Genomic DNA, 12,047 nt, shown 5'->3' with positions numbered 1-12,047 from the left:
ATGGTGCAAGGATCTAGGCAGTGGCATGAAAAACTACCATTTGCTCTCTTGGGATACCGCACAACTATTCGTACGTCAGTCGGTGCAACTCCTTACTTATTGGTTTACGGAACTGAGGCTGTCATACCCGCAGAAGTTGAAATCCCTTCTCTTCGAATCATTGTCGAAGCAGAAATTGAGGACACGGAATGGGTTAAATCAAGGTTAGAACAATTAGCACTGATAGACGAAAAACGATTGACATCAATTTGCTTTGGTCAATTATATCAGCAGAGGATGGCTCGAGCTTATAACAAGAAGGTACGCCCAAGAAATTTTGAAGTCGGTCAACTTGTTGTGAAACGCATCCTTCCCCATCAAGACGAGGCCAAAGGGAAGTTTGCCCCAAATTGGCAAGGCCCTTATGTTATTAAACAAGTGCTATCAAAAGGAGCTTTGCAACTGGCAAATATGGAGGGAAAGGCGATCGACACAATTGTTAACGCAGATTCGATCAAAAGATACTACGCCTAACACTCTTTGTTATGACACTCTCATGATTAACATTCTCAAGATGAGAGGATAAAAATGTATCCTCCTTTATTTCAAACACCACTTGTCTGGTGCCAAAAAAAAAAAAAAAAAAAAAAAAAAAAAAGTTTTATTGAACTACGTTCGACCTGATTCCTAAGAGGATACGTAGGCAGCCCTTCATTGGGGTTCGGTCTAATCACTGAATAAAATAATAATCATGTTCTTCAATTCTCCAAGGGCTGAGACATGACATTATAACCTACGGTGTGTTACAAATAAAAAATAAAAAATAAAAAATGAGAGAGTCTTATGAGTGAAAACCCTCACGGGCACCATAAGACGATAGTAAGTTGAGAAAAAGAGATAAGAATGTCTTATTGGTGGAAAACCATGAAGGGCACCATTGATCAAATGATGACATTCCGTCTTGGCATGAGCACACAATCAAGATAGAAGTCAGGCTATAGACTTAAAGGTACAACATTGTTTCATGAGATTCAGACAACTTAGAAGGATCAAACGCTTAGTCCAAATGCATGTCATGATTCATTAAGATGGTCACGTACTTTCAGATAAGATCCTTTTCATTCCTTTTAAACATTTACTTATTTCCTTCTTCTAAAGACATAACTTTTCTTTCATAACCCTTTCATTTGTGTCATTTGTACTTGTGTTCGGTATTCTTTGAATCTCATTCAGCATAAACTCGCGTCAAGTGAGAAAATCAAATTAAAGTAGCGAAATTGACTACGGTATTTCCAGTTGAATGTTGGGGGGCATGCACAACATTGACTAGGGCTGTGAACCGATCGGAAAAAAAAAAAAAAAAATTCAAAAAAACGATACCATGTGAAAATCGGTAAAGCAAGAAAGTTGTTTTGGAAAGGATGAACCCCACAACGTGCACAAGATAGAAATGGGTCAAAATGTTCACAAGAAGTGTTTCAAGAGAAGATAAGGACCGTCTATAAAGCATCTTCAAGCTATTCGCGCGATCGTCAATATGATGATTCTTTCAACCAACACAGATTCAAAGTCAAACTCCACAAGATATTCGAAGTCACAAACCAACCACCGTTTAAAAAAACTAACAAAATATTCTTTGTTTTAAAATAGGTACAAAGAAAAATCGTGCAAGTATTTCGCGAGAGTCAAACGCCACCAGGTAAGTTCTTGAATCCCTGTCTCTCCTATAATATGCACCACAATAATAATGATAACAATAAAAAAAAAAAAAAGATTATTTTTCTTAATAAAATCTGGGGCATTTTATTTTATTTTTATTTTTGTTTGTTTCTTTTATGTTTGGAAAATGTACAAAAATAAAAATAAAATAAAATAAATGATCAAGTAAAAAAAAAATATATATATATATAACCCCTATTTTATTTTTCATGTCTTCACAGGGCACGATAATCCCTGGTTGCATATAAGGGTGGCAACGGAACCGGGAGGTTCCGGTTCCGGTTCCGGTCCGTTCCGGTCCGTTACCGGTTCCGTCTCGGTTCCGGATAGTGCCGGTTAATTCCGGACTTGTTCCGGTCCGGGAGGGGTAACGGGACGGAAACCGGGATTTTACCGGTCCGTCCCGATCCGGTTAGTCCCGGTTCCGTCCCGGTCCGGTTCGGAACTTTTTTTTTTTTTTTTTTTTTAAATCTGAAAATTTAAAAAATAGCCGTTGAGAGCCGTTGGGCAACGGGTTTTGGGCCCCACCAACGGCTCTTTCACCCCATAACCCCCCATTTACACCTCCCTACCCCCCAAACTTTTTTTAATACCCCAAACTTCTTAAAACTACATTTTCAACCTTTTTTTTAACTATAAATTCCCCTAATCTTTCATTCTTTTCACTCACAAAAATATCTTATAATCTCTCTACTCTCTAGTCTCTACTCTCTAAATTCTCTTATTCTCGACTTCTCGTTAAAATTACGAATTTGAACTTTGGAAATTGGAGCTTCAAAATTCAACTTTCAATTTTCGCCTTCCGGTCATACACGTCTACTTTTTTAGTAGACGTTTGGTACATTCGTTCCAACTCACTTTTCATTTAGTTATTTATTTGTTTACATTTAATTATTTATTTTGTGAGTAATTAATCTCTAGTCTCTACTTATTTAGTTGTTTATTTGTTTAAAACTTTGCTAATCATTTTCGTATTATATATAATTTGCTCACTTTTTATATTTTGAATATGGATTTTGGAAAAAACATTATTGAAAAGGGTAAAACAACCATAGTTAATTCGTTCACTAATTTATCTAGCTCAAAATCCAAGAAAAATAAAAAAACCGGTAGTACTTCTCAATCTAAAACTAAAAAAACTTCTCAATTAAGAATAAATACGGATGATTATACGCATGTTGATGAAACTGTTTTTAATATTGATAGTAATAGTGGATTAGATCCTTATCATGAACATTTACAAAGAAGATTTGGTAATTTTGAAGAGGAATTACCTGAAGATGATGAACATGATGTTAATGATTATGTTGATAGTTTTGATAATAATGTTGATGAATATGATGATGATGAAACTGAGCCACCGTCGGCTACTAGTCCCCCTCTCAATCCCTCTTCCCCGGCTCCCGCTCCCTTTCGTTGTCCTGCTCCCATTCCCCCCGTGCATCCTAGGACTAAGGTAGAACGCGCTAAAAAATCAGTTGTATGGCAATTTATGACTCAGAATGAAGATAAAACACAAGCTATTTGTAATAAATGTAAACATAGAATGAATCATAAAACTGTAGGAAAACAGGGTGGGACGGGACATTTGAGTAATCATTTAATGTCATGTTGTAAAAATGAATTTTTGCATGCTAAAGCTGTAGCCGAAGCTAAAAAAAATGGTACCACCCTTCCTGAAAATGTAGGAGTAGATGGCTCTAATATGGTCCAAACACAATTAAATCCTTCTAATGTTTCTGGTTCTAGTATACAACGGTCATATAATAGAGAAAAAGATCTTGAAGAATTAGCTAAAATGATTGTTGTTATGGGTTTGCCATTTAGTTTTGCTGAAAATCCCGGTTTTATTAATTATATTCAAATTGTGTATAATCCACATTTTAAAGGTTTTACTAGAAATACAATTAAAAAGGCTATCTTTGATTATCAAGCTCAACATTTTCAATATCTTCGTTGTTTATTTTATTATAACAATTGTAAAATAGCTATTACTTCTGATATGGGCCATAGTGTAAATGGTAATGATTATTTCACAATTACTGCGCATTGGATTGATGAAAATTGGACTTTGCAAAAAAGAATTTTAGGTTATAAATGTTGTGAAATGCATAAAACCGGTAGTTATATAGCTCAAACAATTATAGATGTTTTGCAAAACTATGGAATTTGTGATAAAATAAGTAGTGTCACATTAGATAATGCTTCTAATAATAGTAATGCTGTTGAAATACTAAAACCGTCTCTTTGCCCTATTTATATTGATGGTTTTCATATTAGGTGTGCTGCACACATATATAATTTGATTGTTAGAGATGGTATAGCAATATATGACGATGGTTGCACAAAAGTTGAAACTGCATGTCATTTTATTTTTAAATGTCAAGTTAAGTCTAGACGTAGAGATTTTGAAAATCGTTGTCGTGAATTTAATCTTCCACCTAGAAAAATTCCAAAATCAGTGTGTACAAGATGGAATTCTTTATTTGAAATGCTTGAAGTTGCTTATGAATATAGGAAACCTTTACAAATGGTTTGGAATGCTCATAATTCAAATATGACATATAGACTTGATGATAATGATTGGAATGACATAAAAGAACTTATAGAATTCTTAAAAGTTTTTTATTTAACTACAAAAAAAATATCTGCACTTTATTATCCAACTATTTGCTCTGTTTTACCTAATATTTGTGCTATTTCTAATAAATTTTATAAATTTAAAAATAAACCAAGATTTGAACAATCTGTTAAGAAAATGATTGAAAAATTTTAAAAATATTTTATTCCTATTCCTCAAATTTATTTAACTGCTTGTTTGTTAAACCCACATTACAAAGATGAAGGTGCAGCACGAATGGTTGATAAAATATATTTTAATTTGGGTATTGATAGTGAAGATGATGAAACACCTAGTTGTCAAGATGTTAAAGATAGTATAAAAATTGAAGCTAGAAAATTGTACGACTTGTATAATAATTCTAATATAAGGAATGTAGTACATAACGAAGAGCCTCAAAGTTCTAGGAGTAGATATAATAATGAAGATGAAATTGATGATATGATAGATTGTATTATTGAACTTTCTCATAATGATAGAAATGATTTTGATGCATATATTAATCAAAATACAGAACCTACTACTATTGATCTTCTAGAATGGTGGAGCAATCGCGGCAAAGGATTTCCAAAACTACAACCGGTTGCTCGAGATGTGTTAGCTATTCAAGCATCTTCAGTAGCTTCGGAAGGCGCTTTTAGTGCAGCAAGATTTCAAATTGGAGAGCATAGATATTCATTAGCAGCAGATAGCTTGGAGATATCCGTACTATTTAGAGATTGGATTAATGGCGAGAGAAGGAGTTATGGTCGTCCACCTCTACCGACCAAATTTGAAAATGACGTTGATGAAATAATGCTAGATTTTAGTGATGACGACATTGATGCAATGGAAGAACTAGCTAATCAACCAATTCAAATTTAAAATTTCTAACTTTTAAAGTGTGAATTGTGAAATTTAAACTTTTTATAGTTTTAAAGTTTGAAATTTGAATTTAAATTTTCAAACTTTTAAAGGGTGAAATTTAAACTTTTATAGTTTTAAAGTTTGAATTTAAATTTTCAAAGTTTTAAATTGTGAAATTTAAACTTTTATACTTTTAAAAGTTTGAAAGTTTGTATTTAAAACTTTAAAAGTATAAATTTTTAAGTGTAATATTCCTAATTTTTTAATTTTAATAAAAAAATATAATTTATAACGGTTGGACCCGGTTTCCGGTCCGGTCCGGTCCGGTCCGTTACCGGTCCGGGACGGGTTCGGGTATTTTTTTCCGGAATTACCGGTTCCGGTCCGTCCCGGTTCCGGTTCGGTTCCGGCCCGTGGTGCCCGGTTCCGTTCCGGTTCCGGAACGTCCCGGTCCGGTAGTTCCGTTACCGGTTCCGTTGCCACCCTTAGTTGCATATAGGGCACAATAACCCCTATTTTATTTATCATGTCTTCACAGGGTACAATAATCCCTGGTTGCATATAGGGCACAATAATCCCTATTTTTATTTTTTATGTCTTCACAGGGCACAATAACCCCTGGTTGCATATAGGGCACAATAATCCCTATTTTATTTTTTTTATGTCTTCACAGGGTACAATAATCCCTGGTTGCATATAGGGCACAATAATCCCTATTTTATTTTTTATGTGTTCACAGGGTACAATAATCCCTGGTTGCATATAGGGCACAATAACCCCTATTTTATTTTTTTTCATGTCTTCACAGGGCACCAATAACCCCTGGTTGCATATAGGGTACAATAACCCCTATTTTTATTTTTCATGTCTTCACAGGGCACAATAACCTCTGGTTTCATATAGGGAACAATAACCCCTATTTTATTTTTCATGTCTTCACAGAGCACAATAACCCCTGGTTGCATATAAGGCATAATAGCCCCTATTTTTTTTTTCATGTCTTCACAGGGCACAATAACCCCTGGTTGCATATAGGGCACAATAATCCCTATTTTATTTTTTCATGTCTTCACAGGGCACAATAACCCCTGGTTGCATATAGGGCACAATAACCCCTATTTTATTTTATTTTATTTTATTTTTCATGTCTTCACAGGGCACAATAACCCCTGGTTGCATATAGGGCACAATAACTCCTATTTTTTTTTATTTTTTTTTCATGTCTTCACAGGGCACAATAATCCCTGGTTGCGTGTAGGGCACAATAACTCCTATCTTATTTTTTATGACTTCACAGGGCGTAATAACCTCTGGTTATATTGGGCACAAATCTCCCTTTATTTTTAAAAAGTATATTATTATTATGCCTAGTAGAAACTTTTATAGCTTTCATCAATAACTCACAAAATTTTCCTAGTGCATACTGGGGCAAAAATTTTGTTTCGTTTGTTTGTTTTGTTTTATGGCGTGCAGGTTTCTACCTAGTATACCAATTTGAAGTTCAAGAATAAAATCCTCATTTTGATTAGAGAAACGAAGAATGTCAGATGTCAACGACATTTAGAGTCGTTTTCAACCCATGTAACGGCTCAACATATCATGAATCATCTTCTCGAGAAAACAAGCATTCAAGAATATCATGCGGAAGAGTGTCAACGACTCAAGTCAAATCATAAATTTCAGATCATAAATTCAAATATCAAGATGAAAGTTCGGAATCGATGTACCTACCCAAAGAGGGTGAAGCGATAATTGAAGATTCAAAATGAAGACTCAGTACTAGTGGAGTAGATATGATCTTGTATCTTTCCCTTCTCTCCTATTGTATTTTTTCTTTTAATGTAACAACTGGAGCTACGAACCGGAACCTCGACAAAACCTCACTCGACTACCTAAAATTATTCTCCTGTCCCTTCCTATATATGAACTACACCTGATTATTAACTCAGGATAGATAGTTTGTCCAAAGTTAGGACGCAGTCAAACCTCTCCTCTTTTACTTATTTTCACATTTTTGGATAAATGTCTCGATCAAAAATTAGTCACAGTGTTCACGTCTTTGCATGAAAACTCTTCATGTTTCCAAGCAAAGAGGGGCATACTGTAAACACCTAATTTTTGACCAAAACATCAAAATTTTACACCCAATTTTAATACTTAAATATTATTATTTCAGTAGGATTATATTTAAAATAAACTGAAAATTACAACAAATTATAAGCTCACTTTATGTTTAAAGTTTAATAAAGAAAGCTTTTGAATTTAACGTATTTTGTTTTAATCTTTCAAATTTTATCTAGTCTAAAAAATAATAATAGTCGTATATATCATGGAAAAGTAGAAGAAAAAATAATAATAATAATAATAAAGAATAAAAAGAAGAGTCCTAAAAATTTCAAATTACCTTACCTTTATCCTAATTACCCCCAACTTCCTTAACTTATTTACTAAAAATCCTCCTCCCATTTAGTTTTTTTTATTTTTTTTCTTTCTTTTCTTCCCCTCTTGCACGATCTTTTCTCTTTTTCTCTTTTTATTTTTTTATTTTTACACGTTTTTTTTTCTTTTCTTTCTTTTTCTGTTCGTTCTTTCTTTATTTTATTTTATTCTTTTTTCTTCCTTTATCTCAATCCTAAAAATTCTCAACTAAATTTTAAATTAAATCCTAATCCCACTCCATCACGTTCCTTTTAATTAGCACCAGACTCACACCCCAAACTATTATAAAAACATACGCTCAGTAAAGAAAAGACATACACAGACACACAGAAAAAAAATCACAGAGAGAAAAAGATAACAAAAAGTGAGTTTTATTTTGAAAATTAAGTCAGCGTTCAAGGTTTCACTCAAGGTTTCGGATTCGTGGCTCTTTAAAGTTAATATTAGCTATTAACTTTGGAAATCAGTAGATAGTAGCAGTTGTTTTTGTGGTATCGATTTTCGCAGCGAGGTAACTCTAAATTCTCGCATAATGTAGTTGGAATGCTCGTACGAAATTTGATTCCAATAATATGAAGTTTTCTGAGTCGCATGTTATTATTATCTACCATTGTTTGTGATGAATTTATGAATGCTTAGAAAAACGTAACCGTTTAAGTTTCTTGCTTTAGAATAATATAAAAATAAAAATAAAAGATGTATCATACATTTTTTTTAATTATTGTTTTATGCTCTTTAGATGTAATTAATATTGAAATTGGTTTCGTGATATTTAATTTTGAATAGCTAATGTTTCTTGGACCTTAGTTTTCACTTAAGAATTTTTTTTGTTGAAATTATTTGTAGACTTGTTAGATTAGGATATAAATTAGTGCTTTAGAAAACCTATGAGGAATGTGTTTTAGTCTTCTTCTTTTTTTTTAATATATTATTTTTGATAAAAAAATAGTTTGCCTTTAGAATAAGTGTTAAGATGATTATCGCTTTAATTCGAATTATTAAGATATATAATTAAGAGGATATATGAATATTTGTTTAGAGATTTATGGTTAAAAAAAATAAATAATGAATAATTAAGAAAACTAATTTTTTTTAAAAATGAGAAAGCATAAAAATATACATATATATATATATATATATATATATATATATATAAACAGAACATACGTAAACCGAAAAGAATAATAATAAAAAATAGAGCGTAACAGAAACAAAAAAAAGTTAAACCAAAAAGTAAGAAGAACAAAAAGAATAATAATAAAGAAAAAATGAAACAGAAAACGTAAGATGATTAAAACAATAAAATAAAATAAACAACAAAAAAAAAAAAAAGAAGAAGACGAGAAACAGAATGTCCAAAAAGAATAAAAAAAAAATATTTAAAAAATATAAATAAAGGATAAAGTAAAAAAAAAAAAAACGTAAAAAAAATAAATAATACAAAGAGACAAAACAAAAATAAAAAAAATAAAATAATAACTAATAAAACCAAAACGTCAAAAAAGGGATAAAAAGTAAAGAAAAAAAAAATTAAAAAATTAAGAAGGAAAAAATCTTTCTAAAAAATAGTCCTAATCTATTTAGAATTTCTTGCTAAAACTAATTCCAAATCACATAAAAATTTTATTTCTATTTCTAATCTAACTAAGAAAATACAATCCTAAAATACTCAAACTCAAAAAATTTCAATCCCACACAAATTCTAATTCCTAGCAATTAGATACCCATATATTTTCTATCCACAATAAAAAAATAAAAAAATACAAATACATGAAAAAGAAAAGGAAAAGAAAAGAAATTACCAGACAAATCAAGATTTGTAAATATCCATCTATTAATTTTACTTTATTATGTTTGAATAAATTTATGTGATATACATTCTTTTTAATTAACGAAAATATATTAATATAATATAAATAGGTTTAAAATAAACCAAATAATGAGGTAAATAACTTTTATTATTAAGTTAATAATACAATATCTGAAAATTAATTTAAGTCATATATAGTCAATGAAGCGACCGTGCTAGAACCACGGGACTCGAGGGGTGCCTAATACCTTCCCCTTGGTCAACAGAATTCCTTACCCGATCTTTGTTCTCGCAGACCAATAAAAATAAAGAGTCAAATTTCCTTTTGATTAGGGGTTTAAATAATAAGGTGACTTGGAACACCAAAACTCAATTCCAAGTGGCGACTCTGAATAATAAAATAATCCCTTTTCAAAAATGTCACTTTAATTGGAGAAACTCTTTTTCTTTCAAAACATACTTAAATTAAATATTGAGGAAAAAAGGGGTGTGACAACCCCTAAAAACGAGGTTTACATGCCCTATATATATATAAAAAAACATGTCCCAAGTAAAAAGAAAACGAATAAGAAAATAAAGTTTCTGGACACGATTTCGATCTACGACACTGACCTATGGACCGTGGACTAACCTACGGTCCGTAGGTCCCTTTTGTGGTTTGGGACTTAGGCAATTTTCCAAAACTCAAAATCTCCAACTCTCAGTAACAATCGACGGATCAGCAGGACGGACCGTGGTTCGATCCACGATCCGTGGATCCTCCTCCGTGGCTCCATACTTAAACTTTCGAAATCAGGTACTGGAACCCCCTTCTCTGACTCATTTGACATAACTGCAGGACAACCCATAGGTCGACCTACGGTCCGTCATTTGTAACCGTGGTTCCGCACTTGGTCAAGAATTTCTGTAGGTCACGTCCGTAAATACCCTTTTCTGCACAATTTTTCAGTTGTGTCTCTCCACTTCCACGTCAGAACTTATTTCCTACAAACATGATAAAAACACATTAATACCAATGCAAAATGGCCCTACACACACACAACTCTTAAGTGAAATGTATTAAAAATACCGTAAACTCACGGTATATCATTCGTTGTTTTTATGATAAATATATTTTTCTATTAAAATTTTACATTTTATAAATAAAAATTTATTTATGAATATATTATAAGTTGAATTTATTTTGCGTAATTATTATGTTTCATTAAATATTTTTCAGCCACTAATGATAATGAAGACAAAGTAGCAGGAGAATTCTGTCTCTTACGATTTACATCTCTTATTCTTTTTAGTCAATATATACATATACTAGTTTTCCGACACGTGCGTTGCACGTGATTATCAATTCAAAAATTTAAGCGAAGATTTGAATAATAAGATTTGCATAAAATAATATTGCAGATTCTTTTGTGAATGTTCAATGTGGATATATATATATATATATATATATATATATATATATATATATATATATATATATATCTTATTCAAACGAACGTATGAAGATGTTCAATGAAATTTTTTATTATTTAAATGTAATAATGTATATATTTAATATTACCTGATAGGCGATATTTGTTGTGTAGTTTTCTTGTCATCTAACCAGATGTGCTTTGCACGTGTATTCCACTCAATTTGTTTAGATGTCATATGAAAATGTGGAGAACAACTACATTTTATTTTTTAGAATTATTTTTGTATATTAATTTTTATTTTATAAGTTATAAAACAAATCGTGACCATTCTCTAAATCTTGAGAAGTTAAATAATTTTGGAAAAGATACTCAGAAGCATATATCTACATCACAAGAGAAATTAACAAAAACAAATGAATTTAGACTATAATAAAAAGTTTACTAATGCAAATTTCAACTGATGTTATTACAAGTCATATAAACTTTTCTTCGTCCAAAATACTTAAATTTTAAGAATTAGTAAATCAATAAAACAAAAGGGCAATGTTTATATAGTAATAATTATTTTGAAGCAAACAACCTGACAATCTAAATCACATAAGTAGCATTGATAAATAAAGTCATTCTTTTGTCTTGAGCATCAAAAAACATATCGTGACAATTCTCTAACTCTTGAGAAGTTTAATAATTTTTAAAAAGATATTCAAAAGTATAGATCTACATTATAAGAGAAATTGTTAACAAAAACAATTGAATTTAGACTACATCCTGTGAAATTCATATATTGGAACATTACATACTACTGTATAAACTAAGCAAAAAAATAATTATTATATCATCAGAATTATTTTCCTCAAGAACTCAAGGTTAAGGAATATACCCTCTTATGATAGAACAATTTACTTCATTAGAATACTGGTACCTCATATTCTGCTAAACTTCGAACTCACTCTACGACAGTAAATGATACTAAATTTTCTAAAATGCAAGAAGAAGAAGAGTAGAAGATTTAAAAAAATTGTGGTTGAAAAAAGAGAGGAAACCCCTCTATTTATAGTCAACAAAGGGTAGTATGAGAAAGTGTTTTTTCTGTATTATGTGAAAAGTCATGACCATTCCAAGAAGTCAAAACCCTTTGAAAAAGTCAGAACTCATTAAAATAGTTATAACTATTTGGAAAAGTCACAACTCATCGAAAAATCACAACCCTTTGAAAAAA

At 31.2% G+C, this 12,047-nt stretch overlaps 1 protein-coding gene across 1 annotated transcript; it reads left to right on the top strand.

The window, feature by feature from the left end:
* LOC125808959 (uncharacterized) lies at positions 1 to 513 on the top strand. The gene has a single exon (XM_049488639.1). The coding sequence runs from the start codon at positions 1 to 3 to the stop codon at positions 511 to 513; it is 513 nt and encodes a 170-aa protein (XP_049344596.1).
* The last annotated feature ends 11,534 nt before the right edge of the window (positions 514 to 12,047 follow it).

The sequence above is a fragment of the Solanum verrucosum genome, unplaced genomic scaffold, assembly GCF_900185275.1.
Source record: "Solanum verrucosum unplaced genomic scaffold, falcon-dt-bn FXZP01000435.1, whole genome shotgun sequence".
NCBI classification, from domain to species: Eukaryota; Viridiplantae; Streptophyta; class Magnoliopsida; order Solanales; family Solanaceae; genus Solanum; species Solanum verrucosum.
Note: the sequence above shows the minus strand (reverse complement) of the source record. Positions and strands in the feature narration are given on the sequence as shown.